Below are 25,998 nucleotides of genomic sequence, written 5' to 3'. Positions count from 1 at the left end.
TAACAATAATTGGATGAAAATCCAAGAGAAGTTCCGAGCCATGGGTCACCCGGCCTGGATGCCGGAAACAGAAAAGAAGAAGAAGAAAGGAATGATGGAAAAAATAAGAGGATGGTGGAAGATGTTAAGGAGCTAGAAGAAGAAGAAAAAAACCCAAAGGCCCTTTTCAGGGCCACCCATATTTCTCGAAAAGAGAATGAATTTCCATTGCCTACCCCTTTTTTAAATTTAAAAAAAAAAACAAATCCCATGTTCAATTCCCCTCTTGTCCCTAAATAGACCCACACTTTATTCCCCCATGTTCAATTCCCCTTGAGGCTAGAGTGGCCCAAGACTTTTTTCCCATGTTCAATTCCCCTTGAGGCTAGAGTGACCCAAGACTATTTCCCATGTTAAATTCCCCTTGAGGCTAGAGTGACCCACGATTTTTCTCCATGTTAAATTTCCCTTGAGGCTAGAGTGACCCACGATTTTTCTCCATGTTAAATTTCCATTGAGGCCAGAGTGACCCAGGGGTCTCTGTAATGATAATTCCCATTGAGGCTAGGGTGACCCACTTCACTACTTACACTGACGCATTCACGCACATACATTATAGGCAAAATAGGGATTTTGAGTTTTAATTGATTTTAGAAAAATGAATACTATATCTTTTCGAGAGAAGTGGTTGGCCCTGAAATTTACCACTGGAATGGAACGTAATCAGCTTTAACTACCTTAAGCCTTTGCCACGGCCAAGGCCTACTTCTGGACTTGCTCCTGTCGATGATGATTTGGTAGAAATCACTAGGGATGGTATCTTAGGTGCAGCAACAGGGTTGGGCTGTTTGGTTCGAAGGTCTTTTTCTCTTGGGTCGTAATAAAGAAGTCTGATACATTTGTCTAAGACTCTTTAACTCTGCTTAAATATATAAGAGTACCGTCACCGTTTGACTTTCACTTTCCTCCTTCTCTCTTAGACCTTGCCTCTTCTTCTCGTTGTTGCTGTAGAAGGAGAAAAGCATGTTCTGCTTCTTTCTGCTGCTGTAAAAATTTCTCCAGTTTTTCTTTCTGTCTCTGTCTAAAATGCTAGACGTGTGGTATAGAAGGAGAAGGCGGCGAAGGTGCTGGTACAGGAACAAATTCTGGCGAAGAAGAAAGTAAATCGACTAAATCCCAATTAAAATCTGTCTCTCCTGGAAGTAAAGAGTGCGTTGACTTTGGTAGCCGCTGCAATAATATCGCTTCTCGTCTCCACTGCCGGTGCACCCCAATCCATCATCTTCTTTGTTTCCGTCAGGTTTGAAAACCCCGTCGCCATGATTCACAGCGCACAGACTCTAGCGCATCTACATAAGATAACATATGCAGCTCTCTTTAAATTGGAAGACAGACTCCACTGTGACTGAATTGTATAACGCGTGTTAGGATTGGTGAAAGAACTCATCCGTTCCGATTAGCTCTTCCACTATAAATAACAGCAGTTCATTTCATTCCCTTTACCTGTTCTCGTCACAAGATGTTAACTAATATTGAACCATCTACCCTCGTATCGTCAATGCTGTTCCGCACGGACTTACCATGTATGTCCATCATGGACAAATATCCGGATCACCGATACGAGCGTTTGGAAAAGAAGAATTTATGTGAAGAGACAAGGCTGTCTGAAGCGAGTTCTCATCTACGGCCCATAAATCAGAACAAGTTTGAGGAAGAAAAGAAGACCTATGCGATTCCCTCTGTGTTATGGCAATGATGTTAACATAAAAACCAAACGACCTTTTCGGGGCCACTCATATATCTCGAAAATATATTTATTCTCTTTGCCATATATGTGCTGTATGCGTTATAGATGTCTATGTCGCTGTAGTCCCACCACGCGAAGCGTTCTAGGTTTTTGTTGCTGTTTGGTCCGATTGAGGTCAGCCATTGCAACATTGTTACCAATCGCTAGTACCATAATGTCACCATACATGTTCCATTCCTATTGTCCCTATACAACAACTTCATTTTCCCTCGTCCGTATACAGGCCCACACAGAGACAAAAATGCATACAGGATAACACTTAGTTTAAAGCCATACTAACTTCTTTTACATCTTAAAAACCATACAGCTACCGTACTGTATGGTTGACCACTACACAGTAATGTGGTCTCATACACAATTTTGGATCTTTCAATAAAGAATAATCAGATAAACTAAATAAAGGAGGCCTAACTCGACCCTAGGAGAAACACATAGAGAATAAGGAAGTGTGGTCCTTGGATCGAGCGTAACCTACCTATCAACATCTTTAAAAACTATTACGAGGAACGACACATATTATCACTGGAATAATACAATAGGATTTTTTTTTTACAAAATCTAAATAGTTCACCGTTCCATCGTCAAAATTCGAAAACCATAAAACAAATTAAAAGATAAAATATAACATGTCATAACGGATCTTAAATACACATTAGGAAGAAATACAACTGGGAAAGATATTTGATCTATACTTGCTGTCTCAAACATGCAGAAAAAATAGCATACACACAATATAGCACCATTACATATAGCAAACACTTAGACCTAGGCGACCAAGGAAAAGGTCACAAAAATTTCAAGGGAAGGAACTTCGAGCAAGGTGAGGGAAACCAGGCTCGGACGAACACTCCTTATATAACACCTGAAACATAAATACCCCATCAAAAATTCTAAACACTAAATTTCTGATATAAAATTCTGTTTAAAAAAAACAACATACAACACATCTGAGGGGGAAACACACAAACATAAAATACTTTTTATGTTTTTGGAAATGAGGGGGGCATCTGTCTGGTGCCCCCCCCCCCAAAAAAAAGAAAGAAATAAAGTAGACAGGACCAATATTCCCCATGTTCAAATCCCATTGTCTGTATTTCGCCCCAGAATGTTTTGTAATGTATTTTCATATATATATATATATATATATATATATATATATATATATATATATATATATATATATATATATAATCATTAGGGCACTGCGTGTGACGCCACATAATATATATATATATATATATATATATATATATATATATATATATATATATATATATATATATATATATATATATATATATATATATATATATATATATATTATGTGGCGTCACACGCAGTGCCCTACTGATTGGAATAGAAACTCCGCACTCTCACTGATCTCATGAAAAGATGTTAAAAAACGTTCAGCAGTCTACCTTGATTTCGGAGATGCTGTTCAGCCAGGACTACGCCATCTATGTGACATCATCATGGGCTATCACGAAGATAACACATATGGATATTTGGATGAGAAGGATTTATGTCGAGAGGCAAGGCTGTCTGAAAAGAGTCTTTATGCACGGTCCCTCTGTCATTGAAGAGTAAGGAAGAAAAGAAGATCAGTGCGATGTTCCACATGTTAACTTTAGTTAACAACCCCTAACAGCCATTTTCAGAGCCACCCCTGTGCCTTGAAAAGAGATACTCCTTGACTATTGCCTCCCAATTATTTTTGCCTTTGTGTTGTATAAAGTACTTGATTGATTGTCTATGTATGCTTTGTTTGTCCGTATAAACCCCTTTGTACACATCAAATCCTTCTGCCCCTATAAACCCTAGCACTGCCACTAATTCAGTGCTAAATGAGGTCAGTCACTTGTAACAGTGTTGCATTGCAAGTTTTTCCCCCTGTGTCCTGTGCCGTGATGTCACCCATACTAAATTTGTATTGTTTCCCAGACGCCATTTCCATGTTAAATTCCCATTGTCTCCAAAGGGGCTCTGGGACTTTCTCTTCGTGTAAATCCCATTGTCCTTCAAGTGGCGGACATAACTGCCCATAATGTTTACTTTTTTAGAATGATGACAAAAATCAGGTAAGCAAAACTCCAAACCACAATTTTAGGCACGACAAAAGTGAATCTTTCAATAGGTTATCCCAGCTGTAACTGAAAAATATAGAGATATTGTTTTATTGATGGAACCAAAGTCCTATTACTAACTTGAGTTTGGAAAACTACTTACTGCAATTAGTACCTGACTCTTTGGCGAGGAATTAAAAGCAGGTGTTTCAAACACATTTAGATACAGAAAATCTAGGCTAGATCCACCCACACGCACTTGATTCTGTGGAAACTAATGTGTACACTCACCATATAACACAGTGTACACATTAGTTTCCCCAGAATCAGGTGCCCGTGGCGCCAGATAATATCTGCATACGATACGAAATTTCAGCATGTACCAATATGTGATCATATGATCATGTGATCATGACTCAGAATAATATTATGGGTTTTAGTTTTGCATACCTGAATCAACACCAGAACCAGAGAAGGAAAGTGCGATAAAAAGGCAAGAAAGATGTCTAGATCACCTGATACTATCTTCAACTGAGAGAGAGAGAGAGAGAGAGAGAGAGAGAGAGAGAGAGAGAGAGAGAGACTTACAGTATAGCATAGTGTACCGAAATGGTTCTTCTTTGGATAATACATGATATGCTGGAAATTGATTTCAATCTCCAACAAGGAAGAGAAAAAATTTACTTGTATACCTAAAACGCAAACAAACGTAGTACGCCAAATTAAAAAGGATGTTAGAACTGACAACATGATTTACCTAGTTGTAAAAATTAGGAAGTAGACATTTAACAGATGTACCTCAATGATAAAATAGTCTCAAATCCACATTTTCTGACTATATCATATTTCACGTATATATGTAGCATACTGTTATTTGCCTGTAGCATATGTTACGTATGTGATCATGATGTCCCACCCAGTCACATTATCCTGACACCGGGCCGACCAGTCCTAACACTAACCTCTTAATGCTGAGCGCCAAGTGAAGCAGCTGTTAGTACCATTTTTGTAAGTCTTTGGTATGACTCGGCCGGGGATCGAACCCACGACCTCCCGCATCCGAGGTGTTATGTATGTATGTATGTATGTATTTATGTAGTTTTTGAAAACTAACATTGTCTTTGGAGGGAGGTAGTGATGGTCCAGCTTAATAGTGTGCCCTCTTGCCCTGTTGTAATTTCGTCGAAAACTCGCCATTTTGCAACGCCCTAACTTGGAGTAAATAAGGAATTCGAATAATGTTTGTGTAAGTAGTAAACAACATCGAACACCTCGAATGTTTATATTAGTTAATTCCATCAGCAACATCATGTTATGTATATTTAATTTGAAATGTTTGTTGGCTTTTCCACAAGGATTATGTATATCTGTATTTTATACGTGACCGTGTCCGAAATCAAGTTAATGGTGTACCTGACCAAGGACATTGATTTTGTAAACATCATAAGACATAGCTAACATTTCTCTATTATTGTGGATGAAACATTAAGATCATTATTAGTAGTGAACATGCTTACTTCAATCTGAGTTGAGTTAGTAGTAAACATGTTTACTTTAATCTGAGTTGAGTTAGTAGTAAACATGTTTACTTCAATTTGAGTTGAGTTAGTAGTAAACACGTTTACTTCAATTTGAGTTGAGTTAGTAGTAAACATATTACTTTAGTTTGAGCTGAGTTAGTAGTAAACATGTTTACTTCAGTTTGAGTTGAGTTAGTATTAAACATGTTTACTTCAGTTGAGTTTGTAGTAAATATGTTTATTTCAGTTGAGTTTTTAGTAAACATGTTTACTTCAGTTTGAGTTGAGTTAGTAGTAAACATGTTTACTTCAGTTGAGTTAGTAGTAAACATGTTTACTTCAGTTGAGTTAGTAGTAAACATGTTTACTTCTATTTGAGTTCAGTTTGTAGTAAACATATTTACTTCGATTTGAGTTGAGATAGTAGTGAACATGTTTACTTCAATTTGAGTTGAGTTAGTAGTAAACCTGTTTACTTCAACTTAAAATTACAGTCTTGATTTTAACCTTAGAAACTTCCAGAATGGAAATTTCCTAGTTAATTTGACAGAGTTTTTTTCTTCAGAAAATGGTAATTGAAACCTATGTCAATTAGATGATATATAATCTTGTTTACGTTTGGATTATTCATTCTTGCTTTGGATATTCAAAGCAGAATCAATCTTAATGTTGAGTTCTGTTTTTAATTTGTATTTATTGAATTTTCCAAAACTTGTTGCTTTTCGCTCTTTTCTGTTATTCAGCTTAAGACTAATAAGTTGCTACAATAGTTTCAGAGAGAGGGAGAGAGAGAGAGAGAGTACATTAGCTGTAAGCAATACGGCACGCGACGCACTTTTATTTCTGATTTTGATATATTCATTGAGAATATATTATGTGAACAGGCACCAGTTTCTTATTTTATGCACATGCAACTCCAGACATGGCACCCATTGGTGATTATCTGAGCATACGCAATCATAAATATAGTTTTTACCTGAGTTTAGGCTGGCAAGTCTACTAATTTAATGTTTAATCTGAAATAATGCAGCACCTATGGTTGAAATGTTATCCTGTACTGACAAAATTCAATTTGTGAGTGCGCACTCACATATGTACATAACACACATGCACTAATCAAACTGAAAAATAGAATAAAATTTTGTAAAAGGAATTCAAAATGCAGCAATTGGCACACTGGCAAAATACAATAGTTGTCCTCTCAAAGAACCGTTACCCCCAATTTTTGTTCAACATTTAAATACTCTCTCTCTCTCTCTCTCTCTCTCTCTCTGTCTCTCTCTCTCTCTCGTGTCATGAATGTACTTAGATATCGATGACAATGTTAATGTATAGCCGTAATTAGCCAATAATGTGTAGAGAAACATAGAGGACATCAAAATCCCATCATAAAAGCTACAGCAAAGAATGCATTGTGACCTAAAATTGATGCACGCAAGTCTCGTGCAAGAATGCCATATATGCTTTGCAGATGAACAGAGACATTATTAAAAATGTCATAAATGATTTTTTTTTTACGTTCAGTTTACATTAAACACGTGCCACCCCTTTATGACTCAGTGACCCACAGTTTCTTTTTCTCGGGGGGGGGGGGGAGTAAACGCTGTTGCTCAGTTGGTAGAACGTTGGAGTTGTAATCTAAGGGTCAGTGGTGTGACACCTTCCCAAGCCAATGCCCTTGCCTGCTGTCTCGGTGTATTATCGGAAAAGGCACTTAGAACCAACTCCTTGGCATGGTATAGACACTAATGAACGGCCTGTTCATTGGTATTTTGCGCCCTAGGCGAACCTTACACCTTGCGGACCCCCCCCCCCCCCCCCCACCACCACGAATGTAACCTCACTATTATGGTGTAAGGGTGAGTCAGCAACCGCCTGAAGCTGCAAGCAGCTGCTGTGATACAGTAATGTAAAGCAAGCCGCCAAGATGATAATTTAGGTCGAGTTGGCGGCAGCAGAGCTGGAGTAGGCTATAGCTGTAGTGAGAGGTTAAAATGCAAATTCAACGACGTTCTCTTTTTCCTGCCTTCATTCTTTCTCCGGCAATGGCGTCGGGCACCGGCATTTTGCCACCCCACCCCCTCCATCTTGACATCCTAGGCGGTCGCCTACTTCGCCAAGTTACACCGGCTCTGTATGACTGCCACCGACCCCACCCCTAGTATGTATGACAACATCAATGTCTAAGCAACCAATTGAAATTGCAGCGTTTTAAAGATAAAATACATCGTTTTTGTTTTAATCTGCAAACTCAACCTTTTGAATAGATAACAGACTTTGAAAGCAAGAAAGAAATTTTTAAAAAATGTGTAAATAGAATATGCTTGAATTACTGAAGGCAAAATAAATATAAATTAAAAATTATTATATTTAAACGAAAAGGAAAAAAGAAGAAAATAACAGCTCCAGCAATTATTGTCCGATACATTATTTTTAAAACCGAAACCGTGTTACATTGACATGGCCGATCTCCATGTACAAAAAAAAATTTACTTTGTGTAAATAATTCAGTGACCTGGTGAGGTTCCTTAGAGTAACAAAAACATTCAAAGCTTCGATTATATGCTTTCTTTTGTTTGTTCTTTAAATATTTTTTGTCACATCCTTGCACTAAAATTATTTTTAGTTTTGTACAATACTCATCGGCTACGTCATATTTTTACCCTGCTGTGAACATCGTTCCTCAATGCACCTCTACTGTATTTAGTAGCTCTCCTCCAAATATTCCAGTTATGACCTGCACTAAATAATGCCTTAAAATGCAACCATATACAGAAAAATGCAACTATCAATCAATATTTGAACATCAATTTTGTTTAAACAAACATAAAATGTCACTTTGTATCATTGTAAAGTGACACCCTAAAAATATATTGCTACGAAAGTAAATAGACTAAGTAATGCTTTTAACCTCCATTTGTATGCTAGTTAGTACAAACATTATCAAATTTGAATATGTATTAGATGGTTTAAAAAGTATCTCTTGTAAAATAAATTAGACACTGCGAATATTTATAAGAGAGAGAGAGAGAGAGGAGGGGGGGAGAGAGAGAGGAGGGGGGGGGGAGAGAGATTGTGTGAGTGGACTTTTAACGTAATTTAATTAATATTAGTCATCGTAACATTATCCTGACACCAGGCAGACCAGTCCTAAGACTGACCACTTAATACTGCGCGCCAAGCGAGGCAGCTGCTAGTACCTTCTTGATAAGTCTTTGGTATGACTCAGCCGGGGTTTGATCCCGTGACTTACTGCATCAAGAGAGAGATAGAGAAACAGAGACAGAGAGAGTTACCTCAAAACGGAGGTTTCCCACGGGTTTTTCAGCATACGGAACGCCTAGATACTGTTCCACAATTTTACCCGGAAGGCTTTCGTCTTGGAATCCCCTAATTGGACCATTTTCAGTCTGTCTAACAATAAATTCCAGCGACTCACTGCAGCAGAAAAGAGCACTCATGAAGAACAAACTATGTAGCATGTTTACATGAGTTTAGATTTGTCGGTTTCGCTCAAGCTCCAGAGTTAGATCTATAATCTGAATATACCTCCCCGTTTGTTTGTACCCCCTTCCCCGATTTAAAAAAGTGAAAGTACAAATAGGAATAAACACGCACAGAACTTAGTTAATTTGTTTATTTGTAATTTCAAAATCTGAGTATGCCCAGGTGGCTCCCTAACACCGTCATCGCCTGCGTGTTAAGTTCCAAACGGAAGTTTTCAGTGAAAAATATGAGCCTGTTTGCCAGTCATTTCTAGATCTTGTACAAGTCCATTCTCTGCGTGTATATATGGAAAATGCTATGTCGTCTGCTTGCAATACGTACAATGTCGAATCAAGCAGAGGAAAAGAATGACAACTACAAATTTGCCTTTCAGGTGGTCACATTCAAGTTAGAAATTATAAATCAATAAATGAAATTACTAAGTTCTGTGCACTTTTTAAAGATAAAATTATAGGTTTATTTATTTAAATTGATAACGGATGCAAACAAACGGGGAGGTATATTTCAGAATATAGCTCTCTATACGAATAGTTCGGATAAACAGCGTTCGAAAATCGGTGTAGTTTATACGGAAGGATGGAATGTCCATTGGTAAAAAGAAAGTATTGCCTTGTGGTCACAAGACGTTTTGTTCTGGAAATGTGATAGTATCTGGTGACCAGGAAATAACAATATCGTGGCCGGAAGATACTAGTACTAATTTTTTTTTATCTATGTCCCGTCTATGCTTCCGTAGGTTTACGAGCCGCATAGGAAATCAACATGTGTGAAGATCGATTGGTCAATATTTATATAAAGAGACTGGCTAACTTAAAATAATTCAGGCATTTGAAGGAAAAAATACTAAATACAATTATACATGTACTAAGGGTTTAGAGTGATAACATTTTATTAAAATATCTCCATTGACGAAACATTTACAACCTAGACAAGAAACCATTTCATATAATGTTTATTTACTCATACTGTTGGCTAGATATTGGCGCTAAGACTGTGACTATGGTACCAGACACATTGTTGTAAGTATGTCTGTGTGTGAGTATACACAAACATATACACAAGATCAAATCCATACCTCTGCTATCTGTTACAACACACAAACACACACGCACGCACACACACACACACACACACACACACACACACACACACATATATATATATATATATATATATATATATATATATATATATATATATATATATATATATATATATATATATATATATATATATATATATATATATATATATATATATATATATATATATACATACATACATACATATATACATACATACATACATATATATATATATATATATATATATATATATATATATATATATATATATATATATATATATATATATATATATATATATATATATATATATATATATATATATATATATATATATATATATGCTCATTTTTTCCCCGTTAACTTTACATTGTCAGGATCGTTCAGTATTCCCTGATACTGAAAGAGCGCGACAATACACATATAGCATTCACGTGCATAAAGGAACTACTTTCTATTGTAGACAAATAATGGACGCAGACGCCAGCACTTTTGATTTGTACACAAATCATGTACACTCGCGTAAGAGGCTCTTTACGCCGTGGTGTTTAAATTTGTATCTGAATGAACTAAAACATGTTTGGTGGACTGCAAAAGAAACTGTTTTGGCACATTCCGCGTTGATACAATGTTACGAATTTAGGCTAGCTAGATTATGTAAAAGACGGAAGATAAGGTCCTTACAAATAACATACAAGTGACAAGGCATATACTCTCTTCTCTAGCTGGTGATACGAATGTCAAAAACAAATGTACTTAGTTTTACATCCTGAATTTCCTCAAAATTTATTTTCTTAATTCTGCAAATCCGAATTACATGAGCCATGTCATAGGTTTTCAAACTGGATTACACATTTCGAAATTGTGCTGTAATTTCGATGATAAGTGCAATTGCATCCTCCTTACTGCACTCAAAATGAAATAAGCATTAAATTCCATAGCGTATTTTTGATAACTGCAATTGAAATACTTCATATTTTTCCCACATTATGATTTCAAACATTCAATTACAGAAACAGAAATACATTGCAGACGTAAACACGCTTCTCCCGCGCCACTTCAATCCGATGTATTTCATGTATAATTTGCACAGATGAATCCATGTCCAAAATCACAAACTTTCGTCGAATCGAAACAAAATACCAAAATATATTCATTCTAGATCAAATGGAAAGGTTGTTGCAATGCGCATTCATTCACAATATGACTGCAAATTTCAATTTTAACTAGACACGCCATTTTCTTTCGAAAGTTATGTCGAGCGCGCGACTAAGTTCAAATTTATCTGGGCGGAGTTATATGCGCATTAATAATGATGTCATTGTGTAATGACAAATCTGCGCTTGTGTATTTAGTTTAGAACACGGCATTCATTCATTTACGTTGTTTCTTGTAGTGTATTTTGTTTATATAATTAAACTTTAGGTAGAATAAAAAAATGAGCATATAATAAAAAGGTTACTGCATTTGTATGGGAAAGTATGAACTCGTTTTGTCGGAAGGATATACTGCACTCCCAAGTTCGTACAGTATTCCATCCTAAATCTCGTTCATATTTTCCCATACAAATACAGTAACCTATATATACATTACACATTTCGAAACCTAATTATGGCCTAAGTTAGAAACAGTTTTCCAAAACATTCGAGCTAAAACAAGATTTTAGTCACGGGAATACATACACAGTTTACAAAACAAACACTAAAAATGAAATTAATAAACTATCTCGACTCTTACATATTAGATGTATTTTCTACAAAAGATTACATATAAATCATTTGTGTAACATTAATAAACGAGCGGGTTATTGTGTCTGTCATATGGAGAACCGAAATGGTTCATAATTCAGGACGGAAACATACCATGACGAAACAGCGACGCCATATAGAAAATTTGCTTAATAAATTATATAGTGAGGTTCTAAAGGAAAGATGTCAAGAGAATCGTTTTGTTGGATAATGATAAAAGAACTTTGGATAAAAAGACAACTGATGACTTGCGCTGTCATTTTGATTATACCGCAGCGTGAGGGTTAGACATTTTCATTTGGTCCGAACGTCACAAGAGTTTTTAATTGCAGTATCGAATGTAATTCCTTGCATGTGCGTTTGTCGGTCCATGCCAAGTTTTATTCAACCGCTAATATCTTGAGGGACTCCAGAGAATGTGCATTCGATTTGTAGTGATTGATGACTTTCGTTTTGATTTTGTTGCGAATATGTTTTTTGTGTGTTGTTGATTATAGGTTATCTTTCTGAAATCAACATACTGAGTGGCACGGTCCTTGTATGACAGAAGATACATGTATTTTTTGTTCGACATCCGAACTTCCGATTGATCGTAGAGCTAACTCTTATCGTCCAATTTCTGAACGATTCAGTCTCGGGCATATGTTCGAAAATTGGTCAACGTTTGTATTTGCAGAATTGTATACCTAAACCTATGGTCCTATTTGAAGTTACCTTGGTACGTATCAGATGGTCCTTAAGTACTGAACGTCTTCAAAATATACGCTTCAGACGTTCCGACGGCTAAGTAGTGTGCACGTGTTTCACCAAAAAACCTGTTGTGGTTTGGGGAATCCGAGTGGAAAGTTACACGTTAATAGTTTCATTAGGTTTCTATCTCAGACGGGTATTCTATCAAGGATTCAAGTTTTGTTAATAGCCTCCTCCATGTATCCCTTCTGTATCCTGTCATTCTGTGTTGCCCTTGAGGTGACTAAGACACTTTATAAAGGCTGAATGTTAGATCATCTGCATTTAGTACAATGAACATACTGTAAGGCCGATGGTCGGAAGTATATATTGATGTGAGCCAGTATGTTAGAATACAGGTCGTTTTTTTCTTTAATTTCCCTTCCGTTGGGTAGATTGAGTATTCAGAATGGTACTCGACCTGTTTTGATGACTCCGACATAAATTTAACGTAACATGCAGATTATATGAGAATTAAAAAATACTTCGAAATTGTCGCAAATTTCGATCCATTTCAAGTCTGTGCAATTAGAGTGCCCGTTGCAGTTCTATTAATTTGTAGAAAGTGACGGCTGTTGCATAAAATAATTATTAAACTTGAGAACATGTATTAAACGTTTGACTAAATATAATGTTGGGTTTTGGAGGATCAGGTGGACTAACCCATGCTTCTTTGCAGACCGTGATACCTCCCTTGTGTAAGATATATAAGGAATTTATGTCATTTTCCAGCGCGGAAAAGACTGCCTCAAGAGGTGGAACTGTACTAAAGGGTGACAAATTATCACATTTCGGAGGGAATCTATAAGACTCATTGGTGATATCACTGGAATCTCCATCATCGTCACTAAATGTTTCCCTGAGTCTCAGTCTCCGAGCAAAACGTGTCATACCCTCCTCGTGTGGGATGCGTAAGGGACATAATCCATGGATAGAGCAAAACGTGACGCGAAGGATCAGGTCGACTGTCCTATGCTTCATTGAAGGCTGTCATACCCTCCTCGTGTGGTATGTATAAGGAACACACTCCATGGAGAGAGTGGTATTTGTAAGGTCAGTTTTTGGTGTTTTATTGAGATAGTCAATGGTGTCTTAGATGTATGAAATTAGCTTTTCCACGTAAGGACAAAGGTGATAATCAACGAATTCAGACATTTCCTCAGTAGGATGGTTGTTTCCCTTAATGAATCACCTCTCCGGGTTCCCGATCGTCGTGTATTTTAGGGAGTAACATAAATCCCTATGGGGTCAACAGTTTGGAGGTAAGTTAGGAATATGTCACCAATGTGTCCCGTGAAATGCATGTCTTTTAATTTATGCAACATATTCAGTTGCTTGGTGATCAAGAGTGTTTTATAAAATTTCTCGTTGCCTTTTTGCCTCAGCGATGTAGTCAGAAGCTTTCATGATAACAACACAGGTCCTGTTGACTTGATGACAATATTTTGTCTCTTGCACAGTTTGTTGAGCGACTGTTTTTCCTGTCGGGCAAAATAGTCCTTTTTTTGCATGAATTTATATCATTTTTCAAAGCGGAAAAGAGTGCCTCAAGAGCTGAAACTTTACCACTTTATGGAACATAATCGCATCTATGAGTCTCATCGTTGACGATAATGGAATATCCAGCATCAACACTAAACGTTACACTGAGTCTCATTTTCTGTCTAAAACTTGCGAAGTCTTTTTTTTCCAATTACAGTACATTGTGTTTTCCGACAACAGTGTCAGACAACCGATAACAGGTTTACAACAGTGTTCCCGCAAAGTTTTTCGTCAGAAACGTGATATTCTTTTCCTTTTTTGTTCATTCCATGATTTATCTGTATAACGTCATCTCTAGAACATTGTCTGTGTCTTTTTAGGCTCGTTAGAAATGTGTTCATCTTTCCCATATGTTTTGTTCAGTATGAAACGAATTACCTCCCTCTAATTCCCTAGAGGGAGTTAAAGATCCTTCTTTAAGAATTTCCAGAGGCTTCAGTCATGTGAAATTAAGGGTTCTATCTTTTGATAAAGGACGCGGAAACATTTCGGCATATAGGGGGCAGTTCTCGTTTCCAAATATATTACATAATTGGCCAAATGATGTTCTACCCCGATTACTTTTGCTAGGAGATATGAGATTTGAGAAAAGAGACCGAGTGACAATGCAGAATCAAACAGCAGCAAAACATTACAAGTCATGTTGAGTTTACGGTTGCCAAAGAAGTACTTGCATTTTTAAGACGACTTTTAAAGCTTTTACGATTTATCAAAGAGTTTAACACTGCTTTCACTTGTGTTAAGCGGATTACCATTAAAGTCGCACAGTTTTATGAAAAGAAGGTGAAATAACACAGAAGTATGTATAGTCCGTCAATTAAACAGTAGTATACTGATATGACTCTACGGTATTAAGTCCATAAAATGATTACATTATTTTAAAGTCTATTATCAGCTACAGAACTTATCTAGGTAATATGATGTTTACAAATGACCCTTACAATATACAATCATTAACAAAAGTTAAACACACAATATAGATATACATAACACCAGCATTTACAAAGAAAATAGTTATATAATTTAGGATTCTTTTACATATTAGTCATATACAAATAAAATTAAAATTACATCAAAGATGCATTATGAAGGATACAAACATGTACAAAATAAAGCAATGTAGTACTCATATACATGTAAAAGTGCAACTAAAATCATATTATATTTTCCTTTGATGTGCGTAATATCAATTTTGCAATCCTCCGACTTCAAACTTCACAACAACAATCTCTGATTTTTGTTCCTCATTTTTTTGTGTGAAAGTAAGGTGTTCGTCATCACTGAATACAATAATCGGAGTAGGAGCTGAACTGCTATACATTACAAAGAAAATATTAAAGCCAATGCTCCCTTCTCGAGCGTGGAATAATTTGTCTGCTGCTTATCTAATTTTGTAGTAAAATAGCCCACTGGATGATCTACGCCATTTTTGTTGTTTTAAATCAACATTCATTTTATTTGGCCGAAACATAAAAATGATGTTTGTCGCTATTGTAGATCTTGTCACACTGGTCAAATGGGAGAAGATACCTAAGGCTCGTCTGCAGTGTATTTCTCCATTTGAAACACCTTTAAGTAGAATAATGGTAGACTCTCTCGGCCCGTCACCTAAGACCAAATTAATGCAACCAATACTTGTCGATCATAATGTTTGCGTCAAGAAGATTTCCAGAGGCAATTATTTTGAAGCATATTAAAACTACGACTACAAAAAATACCTTGATAATTTTTTGTTGTTGCACTTTGTGGCCTTTCAAAACCTGTCTAATCTAATCATTGTAAAATCGTATGCCTAAATTTTACAGCGAGTTATGCATGAATTAGGCATCCAATAGTTTAAATCTTCTGCTTATCGCCCTAAATGTCATGGGGTTTCGGAACGATTTCATCAAGCTTTCAAAAATATGACTCGATCATGTTGCTTTGATACCGACTGGGATAAGGATGTTAATTCTCTGTTCATTACTGTTACAGTTTAAGGTATTGATGACAGAGTTATAGCTCCCTTGCCCAAACCTCATAAACCTATGTGTGCTGAATATTATGACGCTTATACAACTGAAAAGAATGAAAGTGACTTAAATTATAGCATTAACACTTCTGGGAGGACGAAGCATAAACAGCTTTGTCAAAGCCGGAGATGAAACATATGTCACCAAGTCTGACATTTTGAAAAGAGTCTGGCAAATTCCACTCATATAAAATTTCACCATTTGCAACTCCAAGTGGACGTTATCAAATTAAAGTGATGCCGTTTGGTAAGACAAATTTCCCATCAACCTTACAGCATTTAATTAACATGAGTACCCCCCACCCCCATTCACTAATGACATGATGACATCTGGTTTAGACAACTGTGATCTGTACATCAGTGATTTCACCATTTACAAAGACAACTAGAAAGATCACATGGAAACTATTCGGAAATGGATCTATTCAGAGATGCAAATTTGACACTACATTTATGTAAACGTGAGATCTGCAGTGCTGATATCACATTTTTAGGACATATTGTGGGGGACATTTTACTAATCCTGTAATCGTTAAGGTCCTGTCACGCAATTCCCAGTGCCAATCAGAAAAAAGCAGCTGATATGATTGTTTTATGTAACTGGATATTATCGGAAATATAGCTGCAATTTGTCGAGTAGGAAATCCAAGTTTCGTTGGTTTGACAAACGTAATGAGGCTTTTGATAAATTAACGGCCATATTTCAAGTTCTATCAGTTCTTTCAGCTTCCGATTACAGACAATCATTAAAAATGTTCGTTGATGCAAGTAATGTAGGGATTGGTGGAGTATTAATTCAAAACCTGTTTGGATCATCAAGTGCGCTATTTAAAAAAAAACATAACAAGCACCAGAGAAATTATTTCACAATCGAGAAAAAATGTTTGGCTTTAATATTGCCTTTGCCACGTATTTAAGTGTATATTTGTTCCTCTCTTTCTCATATTATTGTATTCAGTGAGAAAGAGCATAAGCAACTGCCCACCACCACCACCACCTCCTTGCACAAGAAACAATCACTAGTTTTATTGAAGACAAATTGAAAAACAAACTTCAAAGGCTGCTGTATGTGAAGTTTGATATTGCGTGAATACAACATCGACATTAGGCACATCTAGGGAAAATATAAGTATTGCTACATGAATCATTGTGTCATTTTGTTGTTGTTGTTGAGTTTAATTATAGTGGCGTGCGCACAATTGTGCATGTGCCACTTTTTTCTGACTGCACCGCAGCCTGATAGTTGTTCCTGGGGAAGGGAATGGTGCCACCTCCCCCAGGCTTGTATGGGTTCAAGGAACCCTGATAGTTTGGCCGCAATCTGTGGGTCCATAAAAGTCTCTTACAGTTGAATGGGTGGCTGTCATTAGTGGGAAGGAGAGCTCGGGAACAGTCCTGGTTGCTTCACATCGCTGGTTTCTTGGTGCATTGTCTGGTGTTTCTTGCGTTTTTGTTTTCTTTTCAAAATGTTTCCAAAAAAAATGGGGGGGGGGGGTCTATGCTGTTTATAGAGATTGTAAATAGAAATCATGTATGAAGAGAGATTTTCAAGGTTATTATGGTATTATTAGTCGAGGTGTTTAAGGTGTGCTTCCTACGTTATGTTATTTATAAGTTTTTAGATATTGCCTCTTTAAGTTATTTATTTATTAATGTTTTTAGAGGTTGAATGTTATTTATACTTTATTTAGCAAGAGACGGGTGTCCTAGCCGATTACACGGTTCGTTAAGGACATCTAGGACATCCTTAGTTTTTGATAGGTGCTTCGTAAGTTAATCATTTATTAATTTTTTAAAAAAATTGAATGATATGTTATCGGTTTTTATGTGGGGGTTTATTTAGCTAGTTACTGGGTCTTTTGGTTTTATGGGAATAGTAACTGTATTTTGTTCCTAAGTCCTGCGGAGTCTATGAATTTATTTATATCTTTATATGCTGATTGTTTATTTTTATTAGAGTCCATAAGTAACTCTGGGTATGTGTGTGGTGGTCCAATCTCTTTTTGATTTTTGATAAATATTTTCCTAGCGGGTTGTCATTCATAAGAACATACCAATGTCATTTTATTATTATTGTATCATATTTGATCAACACCCAAAATAAAGTTTTATTGTATGAATCTTTCTTTTACTTTATGAGGGAAGTTGTATATATATATATATATATATATATATATATATATATATATATATATATATATATATATATATATACTGCGTATTTAACGTTTATCCATGATATTAGCATGTAATGACCATTTTTGTAAAAAAAAGCATTAGTCAACTAATTTTGTCCATCAGAGCAGATCGTATTTGAAGATAAGGATCATTTGTAAGAAACATGTTTACTTTGATTTAAGTTCAAGGCATTGGTTTTTGCCTTGAAAACAAAATCATGGTCTACCTGATGTTTGTTAGGTTGTTTGTTAGAATTTAAGTAAGCAGACCTGACCTTTTACGAATTATTGATGGAAATTCCCATTGGGTCAAATTACTGTCTATATATAAAGTTGTTTACATCAAAATGATTGATTCCTATCTTAACATCAATTATTATGGAACCAATGTTAGTTTATTAAGTTACAACTCGAAAGGATTTATTTATTTATATTATTCATCGGAATTACTGACTTTTTTTAATAAAACACTATCTTGAGGTTATTGTGAATTTATTCAAAGACATTCTGGATTATATCGTTGGGATGCAGCAATACTAATGGTAAGTCGGAACATTCAAGATTGGAATTTATTTGAAATACGTTATACATTCGGACTCGTGATAGAACTTTTAGTATTACTTAGGAATTATTGACAGTACTGTAAGTACCTTTTAAATGTTCACATTTATATTTAAAGGAGTTCTTTAATTTTACTAAACTTGTTGATTTAGGACCATGTAGTCTTAACAATATAGAATAATACGATCATGCTCTCACAGACAACCACAATAAATTAAAGGCAAACCATGCAAAGTCCATGTAATTAAAATTCGATATCTTCTTGGTATAATTGCTAGATTCAGTGGATAAAGGCGGGTCGATCAGCCTGCATCGTGTAGACTAAATCGAAATCGAGCAAAGATTAATGTCGATTGAAAACTGTCGAGATTAAGGGGGAGAGTATAGAAGTAATTTAAATATAGATATAATGGCAGAGGTCCAAAGAAGCATTAGATACTGATATATCGTGTAAGAAGTTGAAAGAGTGCGGGATTAATTAACTTCCAATTCGAATAAATCGTGCTCGAGTTGTAATGGGTAAGTGGAAGGAGAAGAATGACTTTAGACTGTAGTTTATTAGATTCAGGCTAATGTATACTCTGTTAGAGTAAATACAAATTGTAATATATATATATATATATATATATATATATATATATATATATATATATATATATATATAAGGTACCAAATGTGAATGGCGGCCATGATCGTGTCCAAAATGTTCCGGTCTTCGCGACATGAATGTGGCAATATGCAGTTTATCGTTTATCTAATAATTAGGTTCTACACTTGAACAAAAAAAAATTGCATTTGAATATCTATCAACAAAACTTCGCTCAGTTGTGTAATTTTATCTGAATATCTTATTAGTTGTCCATTTTCTCATAAATGTTTTATATCCCATATATGTCCCATTTTTGTCCCCTAAATGTCCGCTATATGTCCCGTGTATGTCCCATTTTTGTCCCCTAAATGTCCGTTTTATATCCCATATATGTCCCATTTTTGTCTCCTAAATAACCGGTATATGTCCCGTGTATGTCCCATTTATCTCGAGTAAATGTCCGGTATATGTCCCTTGTATGTCCCATTTATCTCGAGTAAATGTCCGGTATATGTCCCGTGTATGTCCCATTTATCTCCAGTAAATGTCCGGTATATGTCCCGTGTATGTTCCATTTATCTCCAGTAAATGTCCGGTATACGTCCCGTAAATTTTCCCGTTTATTCCATACTCAATTCCAATCCACCGAAGCATTTTAGCAGCTTTCTCTTGTACGTGTCTTTTGAATAATGGAATCTACTAAAACTAATCGCTTATTAGCAACAGAGGCTTTCACATAAGAACAGTTCGGATAAAACACCTTTTATACATGAAGCAGCATATCAAGAAACAGAGGCTTTCACATCGGAACCGTTTGGATAAAACACCTTTTATACATGAAGCAGCATATCAAGAAACAGAGGCTTTCACATAAGAACCGTTCGGATAAAACACCTTTTATACATGAAGCAGCATATCAAGAAACAGAGGCCTTCACATAAGAACCGTTTGGATAAAACACCTTTTATACATGAAGCAGCATATCAAGAAACAGAGGCTTTCACATCAGAACCGTTTGGATAAAACACCTTTTATACATGAAGCAGCATATCAAGAAACAGAGGCTTTCACATTAGAACCGTTTGGATAAAACACCTTTTATCCATGAAGCAGCATATCAAGAAACAGAGGCTTTCACATCAGAACCGTTTGGACAAAACACCTTTTATACATGAAGCAGAATATCAAGAAACAGAGGCTTTCACATCAGAACCGTTTGGATAAAACACCTTTTATACATGAAGCAGCATATCAAGAAACAGAGGCTTTCACATCAGAACCGTTTGGATAAAGCACCTTTTATACATGAAGCAGCATATCAAGAAACAGAGGCTTTCACATCAGAACCGTTTGGATAAAACACCTTTTATACATGAAGCAGCATATCAAGAAACAGAGGCTTTCACTTCAGAACCGTTCGGATAAAACACCTTTTATACATGAAGCAGCATATCAAGAAACAGAGGCTTTCACATCAGAACCGTTCGGATAAAACACCTTTTATACATGAAGCAGCATATCAAGAAACTTAGGCCTTCACATCAGAACCGTTTGGATAAAACATCTTTTATACATGAAGCAGCATATCAAGAAACAGAGGCTTTCACATAAGAACCGTTTGGATAAAACACCTTTTATACATGAACCATTTGGATAAAACACCTTTTATACATGAAGCAGCATATCAAGAAACAGAGGCCTTCACATCAGAACCGTTTGGATAAAACACCTTTTATCCATGAAGCAGCATATCAAGAAAAGAATGAATGAAACTTTTTTATTTTACAATGAGTGAAAACGAGTCAAGTTAGAGTCGTATAAATGTATTCTTAAACAAACAAAAAAAATCATAATGCAACCTAGATAAAAACATCCATTCCAACCAAGCAACCAGCCAACTAGCCAATCAACATACAGTGAAACCCTTAGTACATGAATAATTTTTGTTGTCGTATTTTTTCAAATGCCCGAATCAAATAAGTTAACCAGTCTCATTTATTTATGGTAATACCAGTCTATCCTCAGACATGTCATTTCCATTCTCGGTAATATGAATTGATTTGCTGCGCTGCTTCTGAACCTACGGAAGTATGAAAGGGACTTAGAAAAATTATATTAATAGTACATACGGCCTAACGTTGCTGTCTGACGTCCTCTGCAGATTATCTTCTGGCCTTCGGATTCTATCATCTCGTCTCACAAGATAATATTATTTTTTTTAACTTATGTCCGTTCCATCTTTCCGTAAAACCTCACCGATTTTTCAAACCTTGCTTATTACAAACTGATCGTATATAACTCGGAGTCTGGAGCTTCGGCTAAAAGGGGGAGTGAGCTAGAAAACGGAAAATCTCGACACATGTAAGCATGCTGCAGATATTGTTATTACTGAGTGCTCTTTTATGCAGTACTGACTCGATAGAATTTATCGTTAGACAGACGGAGAATGGTCCAATTAGGGGATTTAGAGACGAAAGCCTTCCGGGTAAACTTGTGGAACAGTATCTAGGGGTTCCGTATGCAGAAAAACCCGTGGGAAACCTCCGTTTTGAAGTAACTCTCTCTCTCTCTCTCTCTCTCTTTCTCTCTCTCTCTCTCTCTCTCTCTCTCTGAAAATGTTGTTGCTGGTGTAATAACTAATTAAAATATTCCTGTTGTCCTATTGTAGCATTTACAAAAGTGTATTCTAATTCTTTTTTTAATCAAACCTTAAGACTATTGTAAAATAGCGAGTTTTCTACGAAAAGAGAAAATAACGGGAGGCGACACTGCGTTAAGTTACGCCCTCACCCCCACCTCTGCAAATGATAGGTGTAAAAAAAATCATACATATATGCATGCATGCATGCGTCCATACATCCATCCATCCATACATACATCCATACATACATACATACATACATACATACATACATACATACATGCATGCATGCATGCATGCATGCATGCATGCATACATACATACATACATACATACATACGTGAAATATGTTATTGGTAAATAACAGTATGCTACACACATACGTGAAATATGCTACAGGCAAATAACAGTATGCTACACACATACGTGAAATATGTTATTGGTAAATAACAGTATGCTACACACATACGTGAAATATGATACAGGCAAATAACAGTACGCCACATAAATACGTGAAATATGTTACAGGCAACACACAAAAAACAGTATGCTACATTCTTACGTCAAAGATGCTAAAGTCAGAAAATGGTGTATTTGAGACTATTTTATCATTGAAGAAGAACATCTGTTAAATGTCTGCTTCCTAAGTTTGACAGCTAGGTCAAACATTTAATCAGTTCTAACCTATTTTTAAAAAGGCGTACTGAGTTTGTGTTTGGGGTTACAAGTAACATTTTTCTTATCCATGTTGGAGATGTCGTTGTTGCTGTTCTTCTAGATTTAATGTCATTTTTCAGTAGACGATAGTCTATACATGGCTGCCAGTATTTCTGGTGGAGGAAGAACACTGGAAAGCCCGATACCCGCGACCCACGGGAAGCTACTAGCAAGCTTTCTAATATACCCACATTGGCTGAGCCCCAGACTCGAATCCACGCGCACAGAGGTGGCACTAATCGGGAAAGTCAAGCGCCTTAAACGATGCGTCCACCTAGGGCCCCTGTTGGAATTAGAACCACTCCATCATTTTATAGCATAATTGGTACTTACAGAACTATATTTACATAATAACAATTCCCTCTGTCTGGCTCTCGTGTCAAGTGTTGTATGTACAATTAAAGTCCATAGCAAAGTTGTTTTTCTGAGTCATGATTGCATGTTGATATAGACTGAATATTCGTATCGTATGCCTAGATGATATGGCGCCTATCCTAGGTAATACGGAGTAAATTGCCAGGTAAGGTTTGTCGTGTTTTACATTCGCCGTCTCCATAATGTCGATACAACGTTTTAGGATCTGATGTCTTTGTCTTAGTTTGATTTTGTAACCTGCAGTAACAACGATTACACGTACATTCATAAATAGTTATATAACAAACAGTTGTAGGCAGAAAGGCAAATATCATCCGGTTTAAAACGGTTAACTAGTTTTCCTCCACTTTAAACATGTTTAAAAGATTTCAACTTTCATTGGACATCCACCAATTTCGTTTTCTCGAGAACTAGACTTCAGAATTACCACCCTGCAGGAAGTCAATATACCGCTGGCATTAACTGTTTTCGTAAGTTTTGAAAGCTCAAGTCTTCCAAAAATTTTCGAGAATTACTAGATTTGTGGTTTTTGATAATACAGTGTGTTGAACAAATGGCTCAGCATCTTTTCTGTTCTTTTTACTTCATAAAGATTACAGGGCCCAGCTGTAGCTGTTTTTATTAAACTTTGTGGACCAAAGGCCGAACGTGTTTTTCCTTCATATTGTTTGAAGATTATTGAACAACCCTCACGCACTTAATTTTCCACCGTTTTAAAAAAGAAATTTCGTAAAGTCTTTCATGAACAAATTTCTAACTTTTTGGCTAACGGCCAAGTTTTGTCACTTCCTTGCTCCAGCTACACATCTGTTCATTAGCTCAGTATTAACGAAATTAAAAGTGTATTTATCGATAAGATTTCCTGGCCTGTTTAGATATAATGCACTTTTACGCAGCACAGTGTGATGCAACATTTTTGAAAGTACTGTGCTAAAGTATTTAACCCAGCAAATAATATTATTGTGTCAAACAATTTGAAAACGATTTGCAATAACTTTAGGATTCTTTATAATGCCGATTGAAGGCATGCTGGTAGAAAATATACATATTTTTTTTTATAATGACCTATAGAAAATAATACTCTACATCAAGCATATCAACAATCTGCACCAACATTTGGTTACTTACTTACAAAGAAGTAAATGATAACGATGCAGAAATGCTGGAGAAAAAAATTTAATAAAATGGCATCACCCTAGACAGAAATAGGATTAAAATATTTTGTCTTTTAATTAGCAAGAGACTGATAGACAAAATAACTAATGAGATAAAATATGAATAATGCATCAAATATAATTCCAATTTTACTAGACAATGTACAAAATAGGAAACCTTTTACGGAGTCTAAGTGTACTATTATAATCACAGCAAAACAAAACCAACTAACATGGGCATGAAGAACTACAAACTTTGGTTAATTCGATTTCGTCGTGTCAAGTTAAAATTGATTTGCTAAAAGCACGAGTGATACTAATGGACAAAATGAATATTTAACACATTTCCGATATTTTAATGATTAAAATGGCCTTTCTGCTCTATTTGGAAACGTGATCAATTCGTGACAATGCATTAGTGCGCTTAGCGTACAGAAAACGTCACACCGCTCCGGTGGCATAGTGGTTAGAGCGTCCACCGCGAATGCGAAAGGTCGTGGGTTCGATCCCCGCCGAGTCATATCAAAGACTTAAAAGAAGGTACTAACAGCTGCCTCGCTTGGCGCTCAGCATTAAGAGGTTAGTGTAGGACTGCTCGGTGTCAGGATAATGTGACAGTGTGAGACATGATGCTACATGTCTGCGACATGATGTCCCAATGCTAGACATCGCTATAAACTGCCACACTGCAGACATCGTACCCATATGACTGAAAATGTTTTAAAGCTACGTTAAAATTCTAAATCTCTCTCTCACACACACAAACACACACATACACGCAAACACACACACACACACACTCGCACTCAGAAAACGTCAAGTTGAGAAGTCAAAGATATTACATAACAGTTTTGTAGTTGTTGTTCGACTGTACCTCAAATCAGCACTGCCTGTGGATTAAAACAGTTAGTAAGCAGCGAACTGTTTAACGTTAGGTGAATAGACTTCTTTAGAAGACAAGTGGACGATTAAATCTAACATCAGTTTTAAACACCTTTTCCCTCAAAACACCTTTTCCCTCCAAATAAGGTAAGTTAAGAAGATAATGTTAACGCTTCATTTATTGGTACATGTACTTAAATGAGATTAACACCAAGTTCTCTAACAGCGATATGACTTGATAATATGCATCAACCATATCAACAATCTGCATCATCATCTGTGTTACTTGCTTACAAAAGACGTATATGGTGGCGAAGCAAAAACAGTTAAATACTGGAGAGAAAAATGACATTAGAAAAATTCAATAAAGTGACATCCCCCTCTGAAGAAATGTGATGGACTTGATTCTTTCTTCAAGGTAGCAATGGAATAATAAATGAAAAACAATGTGACTCATTCTGAATATTACATCATATGTGATTTCAGTTTTACTTGACCAAGTACGAAATATAAACGTTTCTTACGTAAACTGAATATAATTTACGAGACGCAATAACAAAACTCACACACACACACACACACACACACACACACACAAACACACACACATACACAAGCACACACACGAACACACACACACACATACACATACACACGCACTCACACACAAACACACATAAAACACAAACACACACAGACATACACACAGACACACACATACACGCACTCACATACATACACAATCGCATGCATACACACACAATGAACGAATATATAATTTTAGGTGGAGAAGATTATACATCTGAAGATAATTATTTCAAAATTAAATTTAAGAAGCAAAATCTAATCATGAATCTGCAACTGGTGGCGAAGGTGTATTTGTAATACGTAATGGTATGGTGATGGGAACA

General features: G+C 36.1%; 2 protein-coding genes across 3 annotated transcripts in view; one reads left to right on the top strand and one right to left on the bottom strand.

Annotated features, from left to right (window-relative positions):
* Positions 1-9,028, bottom strand: part of LOC149807936 (neuroligin-4, X-linked-like) — a 145,977-nt gene extending 136,949 nt beyond the window's left edge. Inside the window, exon 1 of one of the 2 annotated variants that reach the window (XM_089972132.1) lies at positions 8,666-9,028. In XM_089972132.1, the coding sequence (XP_089828258.1) occupies positions 8,666-8,851 (186 nt within the window). In that variant the 5' untranslated portion in view covers positions 8,852-9,028. The remainder of the gene's footprint in view (positions 1-8,665) is intronic. The other variant, XM_089972123.1, reaches the window with a different exon arrangement.
* A 12,348-nt stretch (positions 9,029-21,376) lies between these two features.
* The window catches only part of LOC149807935 (neuroligin-4, X-linked-like), a 69,113-nt gene continuing 64,491 nt past the window's right edge, over positions 21,377-25,998 (top strand). Inside the window, exon 1 of the mRNA XM_089972113.1 lies at positions 21,377-21,871. Coding sequence (XP_089828239.1) covers positions 21,686-21,871 — 186 coding nt within the window. The 5' untranslated portion in view covers positions 21,377-21,685. The remainder of the gene's footprint in view (positions 21,872-25,998) is intronic.

The sequence above is a fragment of the Sinohyriopsis cumingii genome, chromosome 1, assembly GCF_028554795.1.
Source record: "Sinohyriopsis cumingii isolate HCF-2022 chromosome 1, ASM2855479v2, whole genome shotgun sequence".
In the NCBI taxonomy this organism is placed as follows: Eukaryota; Metazoa; Mollusca; class Bivalvia; order Unionida; family Unionidae; genus Sinohyriopsis; species Sinohyriopsis cumingii.
The sequence above is the reverse complement of the archived record's forward strand: the minus strand, read 5'-3'. Positions and strand labels throughout refer to the sequence as shown.